The sequence below is a fragment of the Hibiscus syriacus genome, unplaced genomic scaffold (assembly GCF_006381635.1).
Source record: "Hibiscus syriacus cultivar Baekdansim isolate YM2019G1 unplaced genomic scaffold, ASM638163v2 tig00110785_pilon, whole genome shotgun sequence".
NCBI lineage: Eukaryota > Viridiplantae > Streptophyta > Magnoliopsida > Malvales > Malvaceae > Hibiscus > Hibiscus syriacus.
In genome coordinates, this window is record NW_024062862.1 from 5,788 (window position 1) to 30,291 (window position 24,504).

Genomic DNA, 24,504 nt, shown 5'->3' on the forward strand with positions numbered 1-24,504 from the left:
TTGTGGTAATTTCAACTACTTTCCCACTACACAACCACACTAGACAAGCATACAGGGGAAGACGGCATACAGAGGCTAGTTATTTTCTCGGGAAAATCATGGTGAAAAACCAGAGAAGTCGGCTATTCTGCAGGAAATTTGCGAAGAAACGATAGAATTTCCTCCGAGACTTGGTGGTGTTTTTCTTCTTGTAGAAAATGATGACCATCTAGAATAACAACTTCCAGGTTGGGAACAAGGCTCCTGAACTCACTTCCCTGTACGTATTGTCTTGTGCCATTGATTTCAAAACCAATATCATTCTCACCTACCATAAATTTGACCGGAACACTGATTTTTTATCCTTGCCAGGGTGAGTAAGCTCCCAATTCCTGTTTTAACAATTTGAACATTATCTCTACCATGACAAGAGAACACACCAAGTCATCCATTTCGGACAAATGATACTAAGCAAAACATCAGAACTTACAAGTCCATAGCACGGTAGTAATTAAAAGCTCCGATGAAGCCAGATTCCCGAAACTTGTCAGCAAAAACCTGCAGTTCATCTCAGTAATCCATGGCGGTAACGGTGACGGTATCTCCAGATAATCAATAATCTCCATTCCAGGAGGAGCTATCAGATTATCAGTATGAGTAATCAGCAAGAACTTCTTTATCACTGTCAAGCAATCATACCTGGCAAATGCCCTCTCCGCTCTTCCCGGTTCCTATTCAAAACAAATTAACATCAACGACCTTATGAACATCCGAACCAGACAGAATTTACCTGAAATTGGGAAATGTAAAATCCATCTCCAAATGTTGAGATTAAGAATTCAGCAAGTTTGGCATCCGGGTTTCTTCCATAGTATGGAACAGATATGTTAATCAATCCTTTGACTCTCTCAGGCCTAAACAGGGATAAGTGCCAGCCGATAACAGCTCCCCAGTCATGTCCCACGACAAAAGCCTTGCCATAAATAATAATTCAAAACTGTTAACAGATTTGCTTTTAACACAATACAAATTGGCAACAGAGAAGCATCATGTTCAAGGGAAGTGGAAACAACCTGTAGTTCCCCAAAATGGTCAAGCAGGCCAATGATGTCCCCAACAAGGTGCATATTAGTGTAGGAGGTTGGGCTAGGTGGGGAATCCGAGTCTCCATAGCCTCTCAAATCAGGAGCAACTACATGGTAACCGTGATTAGCCAAGAAAGTGATTTGGTGGCGCCATGAATACCATATTTCTGGGAACCCATGCAGCAATAGAACTAGAGGGCCTGTCCCTTGCTCTGCTATGTGCAGCCATATCCCATTTGTTTTGATCCTTCGGTGACTCACCTCATTCGTGGTCCCTTGCCTTTCTTTCAGTCTCAAGGATAAGATACAGCAGCTTGGTTTTCAGCAGAAACCAATCTAGTTGATCTGTTCCTTTGGAATAAATGATGAGAAAAGTGGGTGAGCTTCAACTCTGAATGGAAAAGTTATAAATCAGAATCTTATAAATTAGACACAAGATCAACAATTAGATTATAATATTTCTGCAATTAAAAAAGAAAGAAAAACCAATGGGAAATTCACGTTAGTTTGTTTGTTGCTTGCAGGGCTAGAACGCCGAGCAGTCAACCCTAATGTCATCATCTAACGTAGCCATTGCTTACTTGATACATTGCACCGAGTCCTGACTCTGGAAAATACCCAAATATATATATTCATTTGAAAAGATAATCTTAAAAACTAATACAATATTTTATATTAAAATACTCCTTTACTAATGATAAAACGGTAAAACCATAAGGCCGTTATCTGGCATGTTATAGGGAAAACAAAGATGGTCATTAGATTATTAAAATCCCAAATCTAAGCATCCCACCTCCCTACACAATCCTTATATCTAAGCATCCTTCATCTGCTACAATAACCTTTCAAGTAAGATTTCTTTGTTGGATTCGTCAGCACGCTCTTTGACATAACTAAAAAAATAATTCAACGATCACTCCTAGAGATTCATGTACAAGGACCAAATCGAAGCAAAAATGGATGAAACATTACCTCTCAAAAATTTGAAAACGCAGAGATATTGAAGAGTATCTCTGTCTTTTTCTTGCTATTAATTTACATTCTGGATTCATCATTTCGGATTGTTCAAAATTGTTACCCTTTGATGCTGCAGGCTTATTATTTTATTGCAACTGAGGGTGCTGAGTAGGGTTGTAAACGAGCCGAGTCGAGCTCGAGTATTGCTGAACTCTCGAAAAGTTTAAAATTAGACTCGACTCGAAAACTCGTGAGTTAAAAATTATCAAACTCAGTTCGAACTCGAAATATAATATTGAAACTCGACTCGAACTCGAAAAGGCTCGAACTCAAAAAAATTCAAGAGCTCGATTTTGAGCTCGACTCGAGCTCGATTTTGAGCTCGATTCAAGTTCGAACTCAAACTGGAATTTGAACTTATAAAAATCTTATATTACATTTAAAAATATATTTTAAAAAATTATAATTATCAATAATGTATTTTTAATAATGTAATTTAAAAAAATCTAAAATTATATTTCGAGAAGCTCGCGAGCTTTTCGAGTTGAGTATTAAGTAGCTCGTTAAGAATTCGAGTCGAGTTCATTCGATTCGAGTGTTGATCGAGCTTTGACCGAGTCGATCTCGAATAGTTGTCTCGTCTCATTTGTTGAAAAACGGTGCCATGTGCACCGAAAGCACCAATTGATTTGTCAAAGGGGGCACCGAAAGGTGCAAAAATATTGATTTTTATGGTAAAATCATAATTTAGTCATTATAATTTGGGGTATTTGCAAATTAGTCCTTAAGTTTCAACTATAAATACCCTAGCTCATTTAGCTTCAAAACCATCCTAAAACATTCTAGCTTTCTTCCAATACTAGAGAGAATTTAGAAAGTTTCTTGAGAGTTGTTTTCTCCTTTTTATCAAGAGAGAATTATCATTGTTTTCTCCTTGGTAGATCGAGAGAGTTGTAATTCCTATTTTCTCATAGTGAAATTCTTCTACCGTTGCCCGTGGTTTTTACCCTATATTATTTAGGGGTTTTCCACTTAAATTTTGTGTCTCTTTTATGTTCATTTTTATTTTCTCAAATTATCAGTTGTGATTTTGCTCTATCTGATAGCCGTCTTCCGCAACAATTAGTATCCGAGCCAGATTTGAGTGTGTAATATATGCTTATTGTTTTGTGGCTGCCACCAAAAGGTGGATCCTCCAACATAAGAAAGTAAGAAGGTATTATCCATTCTTTGAAGGTTATAGAGAACTATTCACGATAGTGAAATAGTGGGAGCTATCCGTAACAGAAGCTATGACAACAAAATTTGATATTGAAAAGTTCAATGGGAGAAATTTCTCATTGTGAAAATTGAAGATGAAAGCCATCCTGAGGAAAGACGGTTGTCTAGCAGCTATCAGTGAAAGGTCGGTGGATTTCACAGATGACAACAAATGGATCGAAATGGACGAGAATGCTATGAGAAACTTTCATCTAGCATTAACAGATGAAGTATTGTTAAGCATCGAGGAGAAGAAGACATCTAAGGAGATATAGGATCATCTCACCAAATTGTACGAGGCCACATCGCTGCAATAAAATTTTCCTTAAGAGAAAATTGTACATTCTCCGTATGCCAGAATCTACTTCAGTTACGGAGCACTTAAATACACTGAACACTTTATTTTCTCAGCTTACATCCTTAAGCTGTAAAATAAGAGAACAAGAACGTGCTGAACTTCTACTTCAAAGTCTACCGGATTCGTATGATCAACTCATCATCAACTTGACAAATAGTAATGTCACTAGTCTAGTCTTCGATGACGTTGCAGCTGCTGTTCTACAAGAAGAAAATTGGTGCAAGAACAAGGAAGACAAACAAGTAAATCTGCAACAAGCAAAAACATTGACAATGATGACAACGATGAGAGGGAGATCAACAGAACGTGGCCAAAGCAGCAGTCACAAATATGGTAGATCGAAGTCGAGGAGCAAGAAGAATTTAAAGTGTTACAACTGTGGAAATAAGGGTTATTTGAAGAAGGATTGTTGGAGTCTAAATAAAAATTCCAATCCACAAGGCAATACCGCAAACACTTCAGATGATGGAGATGTTCTATGATGTGAAGCGTCAACCACTGTGGAAGGTAGAAAAAGATTTGCAGATATATGACTCATTGATCCAGGAGCAACATATCACATGACCTCAAGAAGAGAATGGTTCCATCATTATGAACCTGTCTCAGGAGGATCTGTGTATAGTTCCAATGATCATGCCTTAGAGATCGTTGGCGTATGAACCATCAAATTGATGATGTATGATGGAACAATTAAAGTTGTTCGAGATGTGCAGCACGTGAAAGGCCTGAAGAAAAATTTATTATCCTACAGATTGTTGGATAATAATGCAAGCAAAATTGAAACACGAAAATGAATCATGAAGGTGTTCCGTGGAGCGCTTATGGTGCTGAAAGACGAAAAGATAGCAGCAAACTTGTACATGCTGAAGGGAGAGACTGTGCTAGAAGCAGAAGCCTCTGTTGCCTCATATAGTTCAAATTCTGCAATGTTATGGCATCATAAACTTGGACACATGTCAGAACAAGGAATGAAAGTCCTTGTAGAACAAAAGCTACTTCCAGGCTTAACAAAGGTATCATTGCCTTTGTGTGAGCATTGTATAACAAGTAAGAAACACTGGTTGAAATTCAACACATCAAATTCTAGAGGTAAAAATGTTCTAGAATTGGTTCACTCTGATGTATGACAAGCACCAGTTACATCCCTAGGCTGAGCAAAATATTTTGTCTCATTTATTGATGACTACCCAGGAGATGTTGGGTGTACCCTATTAAAAAGAAGTTAGACGTGTTTTTAACTTTCAAAAACTTAAAAGCGCGGGTGGAACTTGATTCTGGAAATAAGATCAAGTGTTTCAGAACAGATAATGGAGGAGAATACACAAGCGAAGAATTTGATGACTTTTGCAGGAAAGAAGGCATCAAAAGACAGTTCACAGTGGTGAACACTCCTCAACAAAATGGAGTGGCAGAGCGGATGAACAGAACCTTGTTAGAAAAAACAAGAGCAATGTTGAGGGATGCATGCCTAGAAAAATCATTTTGGCAGAAGCAATCAATACCGCCTGTTATTTGGTGAATCGAGCTCCATCAACTGCAATAGAGCTGAAGACACAAATGGAGATGTGGACTGGTAAACCAGCTGATTATTCAAACCTCTATGTATTTGGAAGTATTGTATACGTGATGTACAACTCCCACAAATTTCAAAGTTGGATCCAAAATCCAGGAAATACAAATTCTTTGGGTATGTTGATGGTGTAAAGGGGTATCGCTTGTGGGATCCCACTGCCCGCAAAGTGATCATCAGTAGAGATGTTATCTTTGTAGAATATAAACTACAAAGAAAAGAAGATGATGATAGTGCTGAAAAGTCAGAGACTACACATATACATGTGGAAAAGGAGTTTGAACAAGGAGATTCTTCTGAAGCAGAACCAACACATGATGAACAAGAACCAGAGAGTTCTGAAGCTCCAACAACTCGTCAATCATATCGTGTAAGAACACGCCCCAATTGGCACTCAAATTATGTTATAGAAGGAAATATTGCATACTGCCTTTTAACAGAGGACGGTGAGCCATCAACATACGAGGAGGCAATAAACAGCTCAGATGCTTCACTGTGGATGATGGCGATGCAAGAAGAAATAGAAGCCCTTCATAAAAATAATACATGAAACCTTGTGCCACTACCACAAGGAATAAAGCCAATTGATAACAAACGGTCTTCAAAATCAAGCGAAATGGTGATGATCAAGTGGAGAGGTATCATGCAAGACTGGTGGTCAAAGGATATGCTCAAAAAGAAGGTACTGATTTCAATGAAATATTTTCTCCCGTGGTTCGACTAACAACAGTTCGAGTAATCTTGGCAATGTGTGCTACATTGAATTTACATCTAGAGCAACTAGATGTTAAAACAGCTTTTCTTCATGGAAATCTTTAAGAAGAAATTTACATGCTCCAGCCTGAAGGTTTTAAAGAAAAAGAAAAGAAGAACTTGGTTTGTAGGTTGAACAAATCTATGTACGGTCTAAAGCAGACACCGAGGTGTTGGTATAAGAGATTTGATTATTTCATTATGTGCCTTGGATACAACAGACTTAATGCAGACCCTTGTGTTTATTTCAAGAGGTCTGGTGATAACGATTTTGTTATATTGTTGTTGTATGTGGATGACATGTTGGTTGCAGGACCCAACAAAGATCATATTGAAGAATTGAAGGCACAACTGGCTAGGGAATTTGAAATTAAGGACTTGGGATCAGCAAATAAGATTTTGGGGATGCAAATTCACCGAGATAGAAGTAATAGGAAGATTTGGATTTCACAAAAGAATTACTTGAAGAAGATATTTCACGATTCACATGCAAGATTGTAAGCCAATTTCTACCCCTCTTCCTATTAACTTCAAATTATCCTCCAGTATAAGTCCTAGCAGTGAAGAAGAGAGGATGGAGATATCTCGAGTACCGTATGCATCAGCAGTGGGAAGTTTAATGTTCGCTATGATATGCACAAGACCAGACATTACATAAGCAGTGTGAGTGGTTAGTCTGTACATGGAGAATCCAGACAAAGAGAATTGGAATACAGTAAAGAGGATCCTGAGATACATCAAAGGGACCTCAAATATTGTATTATGTTACGGAGGATCAAACTTACTAATCAATGAGTATGTAGATTCTGACTATGCAGGGGATTTGGATAAAAGCAAATCTACTACATGATATGTGTTCAAAATTGCTGGTGGAGCTGTAAGCTGGGTTTCAAAATTGCAGTCAGTTGTGGCTACATCCACAACAGAGGCAGAATATGTAGCAGCTACATAAGCCAGTAAAGAAGCAATTTGGTTGAAGATGCTATTGGAGGAGTTTGGGCACAATTAAGAGTATGTCTCTCTGTTTTGTGTCAGTCAAAGCGCCTTGCATCTAGCAAGGAATCCAATATTTCATTCAATGACAAAGCACATATGAGTTCAGTACCATTTCATTCGTGAAAAGGTGGAAGAATGGACGGTAAATATGCAGAAGATCCATACCAAAGACAACATACATTTCATGACAAATACGATCAATGCTGATAAATTTACTTGGTCTCGATCCTCTTGTGGCTTGTCAGAGACATAAGAAACATGATGGTACAAGGTAGAAAGAATGGTGTGAAGATATGATTGTTCCAATCAAATCTTCAAGTGGGAGATTATTGAAAAACGGTGCCATGTGCACCGAAAGCACCAATTGATTTGTCAAAAGGGGGCACCGAAAGGTGCAAAAATATTGATTTTTTATGGTAAAATCATAATTTAGTCATTATAATTTAGGGTATTTACAAATTAGTCCTTAAGCTTCAACTATAAATACCCTAGCTCATTTAGCTTCAAAACCATCCCAAAGCAATTTAGCTTTCTTCCAATACTAGAGAGAATTTCTTGAGAGTTGTTTTATCCTTTTTATTAAGAGAGAATTATCATTGTTTTCTCCTTGGTAGATCGAGAGAAGTTGTAATTCCTATTTTCTCATAGTGAAATTCTTCTACCGTTTCCCGTGGTTTTTACCCTATATTATTTAGGGGTTTTCCACGTAAATTTTGTGTCTCTTTTATGTTCATTTTTTTTCTCAAATTATCAGTTGTGATTTTGCTCTATCCTATAGCCGTCTTCCGCAACATCATTTACAACATTAGTGATTATACATTTTGCTTTGGACATGAGCTTTAAGATTGCATAAATTATCTTTTGTTTTCATCATATAAATTGTCTCTTGATAAACCCCGTAAGTACCAAGTAATTCATCAAGCCACATACATTTGCAAGGCAATGAAAAATATTCAAAATCACATAAACCATAAAAGACAAGCTTTTATGATTATGCATATCATACGGGCATTAAAATGCCTCAAAAGGCTGAAACATAGGGTTCATCATAGAGATCAAAGATGTGATATGTGATAATAGGCTCTTTAAAAGATGATAATATGGTACTTAAAATTATCACCACCGAGCAGAAACAACAATAGTAGCCATATGTTTTGTCAGAGTCTGCTGAAGTTTTTCTTTCTTAGTGTCAACCACTCTGTCAATTCAAATGATTATAGATTAAATTTTATAATATCACACTTAATATATTAATATTTAGTTAAAAAATATAATTAATTTTTAATAATAAATAATGAATTTAAATATTTAAATAATCAATAATTATTTTATATTTTTTAATAATTATAAAATTCAACGAAATAACTTTATACGATCAAGAAATTATTTTATATCTTATAATAATAGAATAACTCAATAAAAAACATTCGGGATATTTGTATACTTTGTCCTTTATAAATATAGAGAGAGAATCAGGTCTCATAATATTTTTGAAACAGGACCTCAGCCCACCTGAGACATCAGTCTATTTCCGACCTAAACTTCATACGGCGAAGCACCGTCCCTGTGCTCTTGGCTCAGAAACAAAAAACTTATATAACTTCCATAATTAAAATGCCGATAAGCTCAGGAGCCACCACGCCGCCGGTACCACCCTCCAATGAAACCCTAGAGTCTCGGAGTTTCTGGAAGGCCGGGAATTATGTCGTTGCCCCCTCTTCCAAACCTGCTCTGCTACAAGGTTAGCCTTTTCTTTTCTATTTTCACTTAATTTTCATGCATCAAATAATTTTTCGTTTTTTTAATCGGCTTTAGCTTTTCTTCTTCTTTTGATTCCAAGGCTCATTGGAGCATGCTCGTGTACATCCCAAGTTTCTTCATTCAAATGCGACGTCGCATAAGTGGGCGTTTGGAGGTAACTGGAATTCCCACTAGCTGTGTCCTGGAATTTACCTCTTTGTTTATGTTTGTATTAGTAGGATTATAGCCTTTCCCCCCTAAATTTGCAGCAATTGCCGAGCTAATGGACAATGCTGTCGATGAAGTAAGCTTTAATCTGAATCATTTGCCTATTGGTTCTTGGTCACTGTTTTGAATCGGCTTTTGACTGACATTTCTACCTGCCTATATAGATCCAACATGGTGCAACTTTTATTAAGGTTGATAAAATTGATGTAATGAAGTATAAATCTCCAGGTCCAGCTTTACTTTTTATAGGTATGATAATGTTACTTCGGCCTGCTTATTTCAATCCTAGAATGACGGTGGTTTATGACGAAAAATCTGTAACTTCTTGCTTGTATTGCAGATGATGGTGGAGGAATGGATCCTGCACTGATACGGAAATGTATGAGCTTGGGTTATTCTTCTAAGAAATCAAATACAACGATTGGACAATGTAATTCTTATTACTTATCTTGTTTTATATGTTCAGTCCTTGCTCAGTGATTCTGTTTCCCTTTTGTCTATGCTCATTACTGTGGTTACTTTTTTGAAATGATGCTTAATAGAATGACCTGCATTTTTGTGTGCTACATTATGCCTAATATTCGTTCATGATATTTATGTTGATTTTCACATGTGTATGTTTTTGCAGATGGCAATGGATTCAAGACAAGCACCATGCGACTAGGAGCTGATGTTATTGTTTTCAGTCGATCAAATAGGGGAAGGTATTACATTCTTTGCAGTGATACACATTGGTTTCGTTCTTCTATAAAGATGTTTTTACATTCTCTTAAGGAGATTTGCCTTTCATTTTATTTATTCTGTACTAAAAGTTGTCCAGCTCTAATTGGCACTTCTTAATGCATGGAATTTGAAGATGTTATTTCTTTCCTTTTATTTTGTCTTAGAGACTTTAGGCTTTTAGTTTGTGGAACATATGTTTGCCCCTCTATTTCTCGACATATCTATTTTGCTGTTCAGAATGGTACTTCCTTAGGCAGTCAAGTTACCTAGTTTTGAATAAACCTTACAAGGTTAGAAACAGGGGGAAAAAAGGCAAAAGGTGTTATTTCTCTTTTGAATTTATTTGGTCTAGGCTGCTCTGCCCCCTCCAATTTAAATGCTTCTTCTGCTTCTTGTTCTAACTTGAATACCAGTAAATGTTCTTTGACCTATTTTGTTTCTCCACATATGTCCTTAGCAAAGCAACACAGAGCGTGGGACTTCTATCTTACACCTTTCTACGCAGAACCGGACAGGATGATGTCATCGTTCCTATGGTAATTCACTGTGTCCTTAGTATTTTGGGATAATTTTTTATCCTCCTTGTGAGGAGTTACGTTTGAGGATTGGATTAACTCCTAATGTCCACAACTTGAATGCATTGTTGTTTCACTTCTGTTTGCAGATTGATTTTGACATTTCTGGTCATTGGGCGGAGCCAATAATTTACAGCTCACACGATGATTGGTCTTCTAACTTGAAAACTATCTTGGAATGGTCTCCCTTTTCATCAAAGGAAGAGCTGCTGCTACAGGTTGGCAACTATGTTTTCTTAGGCCTGTTTGGGGGTTCCACGATCTAAACTATTTGCCGTGTTCAGATTTTAAAATTGTTTGGCATTAAGGTCATATTCTTACATAGGAAGTAGAATTATAAAGGTCATGCTGGCACTGGTACAATTACTTCCTTGGCAAGTTTTTTGAATGCCTTCCAAACTGCAAATAAAGTTAGCATAAAGCACTAGAAGAGTGGCTAAGCTGCAATAGTCTAGCAGTTTGCGCACTTTTTTTCTAACTAGTTTTTTTCTCTCCTTTTTCCCAGTTTGATGATATCGGACCACATGGAACAGAAATAATAATATACAACTTATGGCTGAATGATGAAGGCATATATGAACTGGCTTTTGATGATGATGATGAGGTATGTGCATGGTGCTGTAAGCAGTGAAATCTGTCTGAGATTTTTCTTGTGGTCTAATTTTAGTAATATACTTTGAGTCTGAGAAGCAAAATGTTCCAGCATTTGTTTGTTTCTGCTCAAACCTAGGCATTGTATCTTCCATGTCTTATGAATGAAAACTTTTGATCATCATGTCCTTATTGTTTTTATGACTTGTTTACATTTGATTATTGTTTTTATGACTTGTTTACATTTGACAAACATAAGAAGTTTAACCTCAAGGCTTTTACTATTTTTTATGTTATTTTTCAAAAGGATATTCGACTGAGAGATGAAGCTCTTCATGGAGCTACTGGGATGCTCAGAAAGACGGTTGAACTTCAGTCCCATATTTCTTACCGCATGCGGTATTCACTGAGGGTAACATGCTAAATTGAACTTCTTTGGTTTAGTTTAATTTCTTGTTACTACATGCTTGAACTTATAACACTTTTCCATGCCTAGGCATATGCTTCAATGCTATACCTCAGAAAATTTAACAACTTCCAAATCATATTAAGAGGGAAACCTGTGCAGCAGTTCAATATTGCTGACGAGTTACAGTATCCAGAAGTTGTAACATACAAACCTCAAGTAGCTACTGGATCAAAAGAGGTAAGAATAAGTTGCTAAGATGTCTTCTGTTGTGTGTAAAATGGATTCCTTTTCCCGCTTCTTTGTTCCCCCTTAAATGCCACAATTTTCGGACAATTGTGTTGTAGTCTCCCTATTATTTTGTTGCACTTCTATTCTTTGCTATCATTATATTGAAGGTTTTGACCTTCAAATTTAATTTTATAGTTGTACTTTAGACGTAATTTTTACTTCGGAAACTTATGAAAATTTTCTTCTGATACAGTCTTCAGTAGAAACTACAATTGGATTTATAAAGGAGGCCCCTATAAGAGTTTCTGGATTTAATGTATACCATAAAAATCGCCTTATCAGGGTATGTATTGATACTGCTCATTTTATCTGTTCTTTTTTTTTTGGATAATTATATACATCTCTCTCTCTCTCTCTTTTCATTTTTCATTTGTGATTTTTTATGATCTTACATTGGATTATTTTTTATAAATAGTGAGACCTCATTAAAAAACCCCTTCATAACCATTGCTGTACAAAAGTACATCAACGAACATTGGAAGGAGGAAAAGAGTCTCAAATGTCATTCCATAAAATAATACATTACACACAACAACCGGCTATTACAACCACCTCCCGACACTCAAACCTCACCTTTGAAACTCCCCTCTGTCCAGTAAAAACTACCCTATCCCTGCCTTAGCCAAGCTGTCAGCCTCACAATTCACAGACCTTTTAACCAACCTAAGGATGACACTATTCTTAATAACAGCATTAGCAATATCCTTTACAAGATATGAAAACAGTGAAGGACACAATTCTGGATTCTTAATCCAATTAACTGCATTCGCTGAATCAGACTCAATATTAGCCTGCCCTTTCCACGCCACTCTGAAGCCTCAAACAAAGCTAATCCAGCTAGGATGGCCTTCAATTCTGCTAAAAACGGGGGGCCAGAACCCGCTGAATCCGAGGAGTCCAAAACTTTGCCCTCTACATCTCGTAATATGCCCCCAATACCACTGCTTTCCCAATCTCTTTGAACAGCCCCATCCACATTGACTTTGAAGAAACCCATGGGAGGGGCACTCATCAAGGCCGATGATAGACTAGATTTCTTGGACGGGATAAAGGAATCAGCCAGCTTTGGATCACCGACTAAGCAATCAAAAAGGACTGGACAATTAGGATACTTCGCCAAAAACCACTTTGCCACTCTGTATCTCAATATAAAGAACAAATTCTTAAAATCACATTTTCCCCTCTGGAAAATCATCTTATTCTTGCACTTCCAAACAGACCATAAAACAGCTCCCGGAATAAAATTCCAAGACAATAAAAAGACGTTAGGATGCTCAGAAAAAAACGAAGATAAATTCCACAATCTTAAAAAACACCCCCACAGACCCCATGCAATCGAGCAAGAAAAGAATAGATGAGATACCGTCTCTTGAGGCACACCACATAACGGGCATAGGTCGTTATCTATCCCACTAACACCACGCTTTATAATTTTCGATTTGATCGCCACTTTTCGATGCAGGACCTGCCACAAAAACGCCTCCACTCTAGGAGTAACAAAACCAGTTGACACCAGTTTCGACCAAATTGGATCTTCAGCAGCTCCTTCTGTCAGTAATTTAACACAAGAATTAACTGAATAAATGCCTTCCCCATTACCTGTCCAAACACATTGATCATCCGCATCAATCCGAATACTAACATTACCTAGAAACTATATTAATTCCATCCACTGTTCTACCTCCCAGTCCAATAAACTTCTTCGAAACTGTATGTCCCAACACCAAATCCCATTGTTATAAAAACCAAACTCGAATATTCTCCTGTCCTTATTCACGGATAGAGAGAACAATCTCGGAAATTTCATTTTAAGCATAACATTACAAATCCACCTATCAGACCAAAATAACAAAACATTCCCCTTTCCAACTCTCAACAGAATGTGATTCCTGAAACAAATGCCGAAATCATCATTCGACCCACAATTAGACACCACTCTCCACATCCAGGAAGACTTATAGGAGACCCCATTATCCGTCAAACTAAAAGTGTTATCCAAATTATATTTACAGCTTACCACTTTCTTCCACCATGACTCTTTTTCCGTTGCAAATTTCCAAGCCCATTTCCCCAAGAGAGCCCTATTCATAGAATTTAGATCAATAATACCGAGACCCCCTTGACCTTTGGATTTACACACAGTCTGCCAGTTCACCCAATGAATCCTATTCTTTTGAGAAGAGCCACCCCATAAAAAATTTGCTATAATTGAGTTTAGTTTCTTCAGAATCTTATTAGGCATTTTGAACAACGACATGTAGTAGATTGGAAATGCGCTTACGACCGACTTTACCAACACAACCCTCCCTACCAAAGAAAGAGTATTCGCTTTCCAACCTGTCAATTTCTTTTGACATCTTTGAATTATTGGTTCCCACAACGAAACCGAGTTTTTCCGTGCACCTAGAGGAAGACCAAGGTACTCTGTTGGGAAGTTTCCAACCGAACACCCAATTGAATCTGCCCACACTTTTAAACAAGAATCCTCCACATTAATCCCAAAAATTCTGCTCTGACATATTAAGTTGAAGCCCCGAACACAATTCGAATATAGCCAAAACTCTCTTCACATTCTTCAATTGCCCTTCCGATGCACCACAAAAAATTAACAAATCATCGGCGAACTGCAAATGAGACAGCGTAAACGCCGTATTCGTGCTTCCTAACTGAACCCCACTGAAAAGACCATAGTTACATAAATCGCTAGAGTTCCCACGATCTACGTACTGAACGCTTCGATCCAAAACGCGGTACGAACGCGTTCCGGATCTTTCCAAAATCGCGATTCGGTACGAAAGCTTCTACGATCCAAAGTTGACCATCCAATCGACCCAATTGATGTTCAAATCGCGACTTGAACCCATCGATTCATCGTTCTGAATAGAATAGAAACCAGAAAGGATAAATGAAGGATCTCACTGGGCTCCGATTTGGTTGCCGCACTGGTCACCTTGAATGTGAAGGATCTCACGCATCTTCGATTATGGAGAGAAGAGAAACCAAAAAGGAGAAATGAAGGGATTGAGAGAGAGAGAGATGGCAAAATAAGAGATAAATTGAAAATGGAAGTGGGAAGACGAAGAGCTTGGTTTGTTTTTTAGTATAAAAGTAACTTTTATGTTAAAACTATATTTTATTAGATTGAATTTTGTTTTTTTATTTATTATTATTATGTCAAACGATCCAAGTAAGGTAATTAAGAGTGTGTCGGTTGAGGTTGAGCTTTTGTTTTTTATTTATTTTCCTGCTTTGTTTGCTGGAAGTGGGAAGACAGAGCCTGGTTTGTTTTTTTCCTTTAACATAAATTATGGATTCTTTATCTTCTGATTTTAATTACTATAAATATTTTAAGTTAGTCTCACAGCACAGAGCCACAGACAGTGTCGATTTCCTTCACTAAGCAATAAACTCTTCTTTTCTTCTTCAATTTCTGTTTTTTATTACTGCAAATCTGCAATGGCATTTGGCCAGAATCATCGAAGAGATAGTGAGTATGATGAGAATGAGACTGGAATCAGTGAGACACAAGGTTACATTGACCTTGATGATGATGTGCAACAAACAACAACAGCAAGTGAGGGCAGTGGCAGTCATTCAGAAAAAGTAACCGAAGAGAAGGATCCTATTAAGCCACTCCTTGATGAAGTAACCTTAATTGGTGCAGGAAATAGCAAGAATGCGGGAGGTGCTAAACAATGGATTTGCAATCACTGTAAAGGCAAGTATACAAGTTCGTACACTAGAATTCATGTGCACTTCTTTGGAGCCCCATTGGGAAAAAAGGCTGAAATTAGAAGATGTCCTGTTGTAGCGAAAGATCGAGACACTTACGAACGGTTGCAAAAGAGGGTGAAAGATGCCGAGAAGCTAGGAGTTTCTAAGTCGTTAAAAAGCTCTATAGTTACAAAAAGACAGAATTTAAGCTCTAAGAAACTGTTAGAGCAATCTTTTTCTATAATGGAGAGAAGCGCGATAGATTTAAAAATCGTGAGGGCTTTATGTGCAAACGGGATCCCGTTTAACGTTTTGCGTAATCCACAATTTCGTGAAATGATAAATGCAATAAGAAAGGCACCTGAAGGTTATAAAGCGCCATCTAGCGAGAAAGCAAGAACCGTTCTACTAGATGAATGTGTTAGAGATGTGGAGAAGGACCTAACACCATTTAAAGATACATGGTACTCACAAGGTCTTTCTATTGTATCTGATGGGTGGACAAACATCAAACAAAAACCCTTAATCAATGTTCTTGTTGTGAACAGTCGTGGTTCTATGTTCATGTATGCCGAAGATTTTTCTAGGGTGGAGAAAACGGGAAAAGCAATTGCTGAATTTCTGATCCAAGCGATTGAATCTGTCGGCCCAAGTAATGTTCTCAGTGTCGTCACAGACAACGCAGCCAATTGCAAACTAGCGGGAAAGGAAATCGAAAAGGTATACAAGCATATTTTTTGGTCACCATGTTGTGTGCATACATTAAACCTGATTTTTAAAGACCTTGCAAATGAGTTTATTTGGCTAGAGGATACATATAAAAAAGGGAAAATGATTGTCAAATATTTTTTGAACCATGGACAAGCTTTATCCATTTTTAGAGACAATTCTAAGTTAGAGCTACTAAAGATTGCAAAAACCCGTTTTGCCTCTCACTACATTTTGTTGAAGAGGTTAAACACTTGTAGAGAGGCCCTTTCAACAACAGTTGCTCTAAATTCATGGAGAGATTGGGCAAAACAAGGCGATGAACATACTAGAACTATTGCACAGCTTGTTGTGGACACTATCAGAGATGATGATTTTTGGAACGAAGTTGAAAACATTCTTTGGAACGAAGTTGAAAACATTCTAAAAATCACGAAGCCTATTTTCTTGATGGTGAAGTTTTGCGATGGTGAAGGCCCAAAAATGGGCGAAATATATGAGAAGATGGATAATATGATTGGAGAAATCAAAGACGTGATGAAGGAAAGTATGTATGCATCTTATTTCCCTCAAGTAGAACAAATTCTATTGAAAACGTGGGAGAAAATGAACATACCTTTACATTGTTTGGGATTTGCTTTAAGTCCTCGATTTTATGACACATTTTCTTGAAACGTTAGCACCGGGTGGCATACGAAGAAAAGCACCTAACCTTGATAAAGAGGTTGTACAAGGTGTCATGGAATCTTTTAGTCGCATTGCTGAAAATAGAGACGAGGAACGGATGTTACGAGAACAATTTGCCACGTTTCACATGAAGAAGGGTCTTTATTCATTACATGCAGCTCAATTGGATGCGATTACTATGGAAGCTATTGACTGGTGGTCTACTTATGGCGCAGAAACACCGGAATTAGCTGAAGTAGCGAAAAAAATCTTGTCACAACCTATAAGCAGTTCTTCAGCCGAAAGAAATTGGAGCACCTATTCCTACATTCATAGTGTGAAGAGGAATCGGCTTAACTGTAAAAGGGCGGACAAACTTGTTTATGTTCATTCTAATATCCGCTTGAGTTCAAGGTTTTTTGAAGCATATAAAGAAAGACCACACAAGAAGTGGGATATGGATCCCGAATCTACAAACTTGGAAAGCTCAAGGATAGAAGATATGGTGTGGGAAGATCTGGAGGAGGATGAAGACAACGATAATGGCAAAGGAAAAAAACAAAGGGTGGAGTAATTTTATTAGTTTTATCATGTCTTTTAAAGTTTCAAGTTTATTCATGACTTTATGAGTTTATGTAATTTGTTTTGAGTCTTTTGACTTTTGAAGTGTTAAATTTGTTTTGAACTTTGAAGTATTGAAGTTACTGAATGAAATCTATAGTATTGAAGTTACTCTAAGATATTTGAAGTCTTGAAGTTACTTATAAAATTTGATGTAGAAAAATAGCAACCTAAGAAACTGGTACATCGTACCAATTTATATGGTACATCGTACCGGAGCGATCTGAAATGAGTCATACCCCATGAATTTTAGGGACCTAGCGAATTGCGATTCCGTTTCACGTTCCCGTACCGGAGCATACCGCGATCCATGTGACTATGGAAAAGACCCAACTTCATTGCCTTGGACAACAACAAACTTAGCATTTCACCACAAGGTTAAACAACAAAGGTGATAATGGACACCCTTGTCGTAACCCCCTAGACATCTTAAATTTTTAGTCGGGGAGCCATTAACCAAAACAGATAATAGAAGGTGAATATATGCACTTATGGATCCAAGAACACCACCGCTGTCCGAACCCCATGAATTCCATAACCCGCATAAAAATCAACCAATCTGTTGAGTCATAAGCTCTCCTAAAGTCCACTTTAAAGGCTACACCTCTCAAGCCTTTTCTTCTCCAGAAATCGATCCCTTCATTTGCTACAAAAGAGCAGTCCAAAATCTGCCTCCCTGGTACAAAAGAAAATTGAGCCGGACCGATCAAAGAGTCAATGCAAGACCTCAGTCTTTTCGGCAGTACCTTCGACAGAATTTTGTAGAGACCACCTACTAAACTAATAGGCCGATAGTCATCTAAACACTCCGGGTTCAATTTTTTGGGAATCAACGTTATAAAGGAATGATTAACCTCTTTCTCCCATCTTTTCCCTGAAAAAAAATCTGAAAAAAACTTCATAACTTCATCCTTCAAAGTCGGCCAGAACCTTTTAAAAAACCCCAAATTTAACCCATCCGGTCCCGGTGCCTTGTTGCTGTCTGAGGAAGCAATTGCTTCCCAAATTTCCTCCTCCGAAAAGGACCTTTCCAACATCAATCTCTGCGCTTCCGATAACCTTGCAAAATCAAGATCCATTTTTTCCTCTTCAACAATAGGTTTCCTGTTATAAGAATCCTTGAAAAAATTAAAAATGCTCGCTTTAATCTTATCCGGTTCAGAGATCCAATTACCATTCACTTTCAGAGTCTTCAACATATTTACCCTCCGCCTATTCGCTGCACACTGATGAAAAAACTTGGGAATTACAGTCACCGTCTAAAAACCATTTTTGCCGAGACTTTTGGAACCATATTAATTCCTCTTTTTTGTAAAAGTCCCATAATTCCCTCTTTGCCTTGGCAATGTTAACCCACGAAACATAATTCAGCCCCTATTGTATAACAACCTCCATTTCTCCTATAGCCTTCTCAAGTTCTAGAATCCTTCCCGGCAACAAATTGTCTATTGTTCGACCAATTCTTAATAGCATTCTTCGACTTACACAACATTTGCGCAATCCCTCTCATCTTTTTATCCTTCTTCATCTCTTCGAAAGCTGAAACCATCATTTCCTGAAACCCCTGTTCTTCCATAAGATAATTAAAAAATCTAAACGATTTCGGGCCCCAATTTACCACACTCGGATGGCTTATGCCCTCTTTGTAAAATGGTTGAAGAATCTTCTTCGCATCTATTCTTCTCCTGTTCGGTTGCGTGGTCTTTGTGGAATAAATTTCTAAATTTTTGGAGATTTAGTTATGTGTTTTTGCAAAGCAAAAAATTTTCTTCTTGCTTGGAATGAGTTGAAATCTAATTCGGTAATTTGGACTTTCATTCCTGGGGCTGTTATTTGGACAATCTGGAAATTCAGGAATTACATAGTTTTTGAAGGGGGGAAGCTCGATCAGACTGAATTATTCTTCTTAAGAGTTAGGTTGGCCTCTTGGTATTTAGCAAAGAATAAGGATGTTTCTATTCCTAAGGACTCCTTAATCTCTGATCCTTCTATAGGGGATTCTTACTCGTCCTACAATTTCTTGAAGTCTTCCATAACCCCTTGGTTACCTCCCCCTACGGGTTTCATCAAGTTGAATGTGGATGCAGCAATTAGTTGTGATTGGGAAAAATCAGGCCTGGGTGGTCTTATGAGGGATCATTCTGGTGCAATCCTTGGTTCTTTTCAGGAACCGGATGGTTCTGGACCTCCAACATTGAAGGAACTTAAAGCTATCCAAAGGGGTATCTCTTTCTTTAACTCTGTTCTAGGGAGGGTTAAAGATAGGTTGATCATAGAGAGTGATAGCAGAGTTGCAGTAGACTGGATCAATAAGGTTGTCTCATGTCCAGCTGTTTATGGTTTCATTGTTAGAGATATTGTTGAGTGTCTTAAAGCTGTCGGGGGGGTTGTTAGATGGATTGCAAGGACAGCTAATATGGATGCCGATGCTCTAGCAAAGGCTGGTATAGGTTGATTATTATGTTGTTGACTTCTATAGTTCGGTTTTAAGGCTCAAGAATTGTTGTAAGGGTTCTACTTGGATTTTTCTTTCCAAGGTTGTAATTCTTATTTTCTTCAATGAAATTATAAGGCACTCTTTTCCTCCTTCCCATGATTAAGAAGCTTCTTTACAAGCTCCATTAATCAAGAAGGAGGTTTTTAAAGAGACCTTCAAATCTTATCAAAAAAAAAAGTAAAATTGCATTATGATATGATAATGATTTTGGGAGAATAGTTTGGACCACACCCGTATAAATACTCAAGAACCTGTAATCCACTAGGAACCGATCAAGTCTGACAAAGGTGGGGGACTCCCTGTTGCTGCACCATGTAAATTTCCCTCCAGAAGCTGGCAAATCTGTAAGCTTAGCTTGAAAAACAAAATTACCCAACACTCTCATTGAATGAACATTCTGGGTTTTCCCAAGTTTCTCCTCCGGGGACAAATAAGAATTGAAATCCCCCCACGCATAAAGGACAATCCATCTGATCTAAGAAGGTTAGTAGTTCCTAAAAAAACTCTCCTTTTCCAATTCGACCACCGGGCCATATACGTTGACCAAACAACAAACCTCACCAATATCCTTTATTTTGCCCTTAATAGCTATGAACAGACTGAATAAAATGTTGTTCAATTTCAAACTAATTTTCATCCCAAATGCTAATTAATCCCCCCGCTGCTCCTACCGAGGGAGATGAAACCATCCCATTCAATTTCCTCCCGCCAAGCTTTCTTGATAAAGCCAGATTTACGACCTCTAATTTCGTCTCCTGCATGAACACTATAACTGGTTTCTTCCTCAAAATCAAGCTCCTTACTGCCCTCACCATCTCTTTCCTTCCCAAACACCTGATATTCCAAGAAATGCATGAAAAAATTGACATTAAAAAAAGATTCGACTACCTCCTCCTGCGACGTGGCTCAATTAACACCTCCCACCTCGCTTATACCTGACGACCTCTTCATTTCTTTTTGAAACATTACAGGTTGCCGTCAAATTACACCCGCTAGCAATTTTTAGGCCATCAGTTCCTCCACTGCTAGGAGGTAATTCAATCTCCTCAATTCTGCCAGGCCTCCCCCACAGCCGCCGATGGGATTTGATCCAAGTCTTCACCCACAATTCTGGACTCTCCAAAACAGGAATAATTCTGGTCTCAAGCGACCTTGGTTCACTCATTTCTTCTAATTGGTCCTTCTTATTACCAGCTAGTCCCACATCATCCCTTAATCCAAGGCCCGCATACTCGCCTATTATACCTTGTGTATGTTCACAACCGTCTGACCCCCCTCCATTAATACCCTAGTAATCCTTGCCCATCACTAATGATTTCTGTCTCCAACAATCCACCGAGACGCCAGCTGTCCTCCCATTTTCCAGCCACGCTACAACCCTGTCTCGGGACTCATCAATCGTCGCACCAACTCCCTCAGCCATCACCGCCTGTCTGCCTTCTTCAGGGTTCTCCTCCGACTACTCTTCTGATCAGCAATCCTCTGAAAAACCAACCCAATCCTGATTCTGACTTTGTAGGATCTTCCATAAGCTCCTAACGTGATCACCTTTGGGACATCAAATGGGCTTGCTACTCTAATCAGCATTCTTACTAACGACAGATCCTCCCTGTTCCTTGTTGCCTCCGGGATATCAACCAACGTACCCCATCTTTCAGCTAACAGCTGCAAGAAGGATTCCTGCCAACATAGGAATGGAATTCCGTGCATATCAACCCAGCAGAACGCCATTGGAATTCCCTTATCATCAAGGAGCGGTGCCACCCAATCAAACCAGAAGGACAGCTCTTCCTTCTTGCTGCTCCAAATGTCTAATAAAGCTTCGACCGACTGGAAAATTAAAACGCTAGAATTCCAAGCATATCCCCAACTTACCACCTTTACTTCAATACCATCACTACACGGCCTTCTGAACCAGTTCCAACTCAAACGAATCCTTAATGATTCCCGTCATTGAGCTCTTCATCCACTCCGTCTCATTCGTAGGAAAATGCTTCTGGAATAGGTTCTTCCTTCTTGTTCCTTCTTTTGGAGCCCCCCTCTGATCTCCCTCGACTTCTGATCTTCCCTTAATCTCTTGTTCTGAATCAGCACATCCTTGTAAGACCTATCATCCCGTACACTGCTCAAGGTCTCAACTCATACCCTGTTCTTCCCTCTTTCCTTATCTGAATACTGTTCCATTCCTGTCTGAACCCTGCCTCTTGCTACTGATCCTCTCCGCGGATTCTGGTACTTCGCTACTCCCACTGTAACCATTAACTTTCTCGATTGCGTTCACCATGCTCTTCTCATTAACGAACTGAACAAATGCAAACGTCTGGTCTCTATATTTTGGTTTATTCAGAACATTCGGGATGAAAACTCTGCTGACCGACCCATAGTATTGAAACAACTCCCTCAATGCCCTCCTAGACACTCTCAGACTCAGATTATCCACGAACACTGTCCAAACCTCAACGGAGGGGGACTGACTTTTTGACTTCTCTGACGCTCTCGCACTCACTATCTCTCCCATTTTTTTTTGATCTTACATTGGACTGGATCAGTACATTTAAGCCTCTATGAATAAAAGGTTTTAAATGCGAGTATTTATGAAGTTTAAGGTTCTAAACTTTGTGTAAGCACTGAATTTGATGGTGAGTGCTAACACTATCAAATTTCGCTGAGTTCAAGTTTGCTTGAAAGTTATTTTGTGGACTTACTGGTACGACATGGTGTTCTGCTTGTTCATAAAAATTTTGACAAACTTGATTATGATACTGATCTGGCAAGTTTGTTCACATTGATGCAGCCCTTTTGGAAAGTGACAAGTGATGGCTCTGTAATAGGGAACGGTGTTGTTGGTATTATGCTTTTTTTCTAGATTTCTTGTTAGGTATTCTCTCTGTTTATTTTATTTATGATTACGTTGCTTATATTGCAGGTGTGCTTGAAGCTAACTTTATAGAACCAGCACATGACAAGCAGGATTTTGAGAGGTCATCACTGTTTGTCCGGCTGGAAAATAGGCTAAAACAGATGGTTCATGATTACTGGTTGGTTCCTTATCATAAATTGTAGTTTTGAGTATTGATATCTCCCTGATAAACTTTCTTACAAAATAATTTTTTGAGTATTGATAGCTAATTTTTGTTTATGAAACTATTTTAAAGAATGAACAGGCACTCTCATATTTCCTTCTGTGTTACTTCCTTTTATGAACAAGCCCTTATTTTTACTGTTTTTGTTCTTGATTTGCTGAACTGAGATCACTTCTGCAGAGTTTCAACACTTAAATCGCTGTTTCTAGAATAGTTGGCAGAAATGAGGAAAATGTTTTCTTTTCAAGACTAGGTTCTGAGGTGTTGTGATAAATCCAATTGATGAGACGAGCTTGCATAAGTAGGATAGTTGTTTTAACGGCCTTAGTTGAATTATGAGCAGCCTTCAAGTACTTACATATCTAGAATTCAGTGTCTCCTATAGTTCTTCCCTGCATTTTTGGATTTTCTTTCTTGGCTAAACATGTAGAGTTCATCTTAGTTTAACCTGATGCAAGTGATTGATGAATGGTGTCGTCTTTGATGCCAAATCAAGTGTCTTAGAGTTGACCAAACAATCGAACTTGAACATAAGAGGAAGCAGGAAACATTCCCGTTGAAGGGATGTAAAAGCTTATAGTTACAATGCTTGTTGACAGTTATTTAAGACGTTTGTCCTGGTTTTCTTTCCTGTGCAAGCTCGTACCTATAAAATTGTTGCTGAAACTTAATAACAAAAGTGCATCAAGTTTTTTCAATCACTTTATTTATTTAAGCATGATGCTTCTTGGTTCAAATGGATTGAGGTTTATTATTAGTCTATCACTCTTTTGAATAGATGGAAACTCTTCTTGTAAGACAGGAAAACCCATTGTCACTTGGTTGGCTATCAACCTCCAGGCTTCGCTGCAAAGTTGAAGAAGCAATTGTCATCTTCTCAGCATAACAGTAGTTCTAATTTGCAAGCAGAAAGTGATGACCCATCTATTGTACATATTCTGGAGGATGACGAGCTCGGTTTAAGAGGTGAACAACCAGGTATTGTTGTTCTTAATGATGCCATGTCTGAAGATGGTCTGGCATCCATATCAGTTGACCAGTTATGTGAAGAGAACATACAACTTTTCACGAGGTAAAATTTCATCTTAAATGTATCTGGCTGGTTGCGTGCGTATACCGTCCACCACTCACGGTGCATCTTGCATGTCTCTCATTCCAATGAGACTTGGTTCATATTTTAATTTTAGCTCGAATTTCCTAAATTGAACCGTTCTTAGAGTTTATGGCGTAGGGTTTCATAGAACTTAAGTCTATAAATGTTTGCATGAGGCTGATGCTATCCTATGGTGCAGGTGCGAGGAAAAAGCACGGAAGGAAGCCGAATTGAAACAGACGGTACGTGTTACATTGCAAATAACCAGTTTGGCGTTTTGTGGATATAGAGCAATATCCTTTTCAGTATTAAAAGTTGTCTGTATTTGGAATACATAGATTGCGGAACTGGAGAAGGGGTTGGAGGATATGAGAAAGAAGTGTGCCCAGCTTTCTTCACTCCTAGAGGCCAAACGTAAACGGATGGTTACATAAAAAAAAAAACTATACCCTAAACATTTCATGCAAGTAACCTAAAGCTCAACTTTTCTACTGATGATCTTTTCTGCAACCTAGCTACATTTCTATAAAATAAAAATAAAAAAACTTGTCTTTTGATCCAATTAAAGTTTATATCCCGAGGAGCAGAGCATTGTATAATAGGGGAACAA

At 38.2% G+C, this 24,504-nt stretch overlaps 1 protein-coding gene and 1 pseudogene across 1 annotated transcript; one reads left to right on the plus strand and one right to left on the minus strand.

Annotated features, from left to right (window-relative positions):
- On the minus strand, positions 1 to 1,385 carry LOC120140461 (annotated as a pseudogene).
- Positions 1,386 to 8,474: 7,089 nt separating this feature from the next.
- On the plus strand, positions 8,475 to 24,336 carry LOC120140479 (protein MICRORCHIDIA 2-like). The gene is made up of 17 exons (XM_039155465.1): positions 8,475 to 8,699; positions 8,799 to 8,873; positions 8,968 to 9,002; positions 9,091 to 9,175; positions 9,267 to 9,356; positions 9,555 to 9,630; positions 10,107 to 10,185; positions 10,314 to 10,442; positions 10,730 to 10,828; positions 11,123 to 11,227; positions 11,312 to 11,461; positions 11,706 to 11,795; positions 22,513 to 22,564; positions 22,645 to 22,756; positions 23,604 to 23,873; positions 24,094 to 24,136; positions 24,233 to 24,336. The coding sequence occupies exons 1-17, from the start codon at positions 8,573 to 8,575 to the stop codon at positions 24,326 to 24,328; spliced, it is 1,713 nt and encodes a 570-aa protein (XP_039011396.1). The 5' UTR covers positions 8,475 to 8,572; the 3' UTR covers positions 24,329 to 24,336.
- Positions 24,337 to 24,504: the final 168 nt, after the last annotated feature.

Coding starts and splice junctions, on each gene's coding strand:
- LOC120140479 (XM_039155465.1), top strand. CDS start 8,573: ATGCCGATAAGCTCAGGAGCCACCACGCCGCCGGTACCACCCTCCAAT. Junction 9,003..9,090: donor TGGACAATGCTGTCGATGAA/GTAAGCTTTAAT, acceptor CTGCCTATATAG/ATCCAACATGGTGCAACTTT. Junction 10,829..11,122: donor CTTTTGATGATGATGATGAG/GTATGTGCATGG, acceptor ATTTTTCAAAAG/GATATTCGACTGAGAGATGA.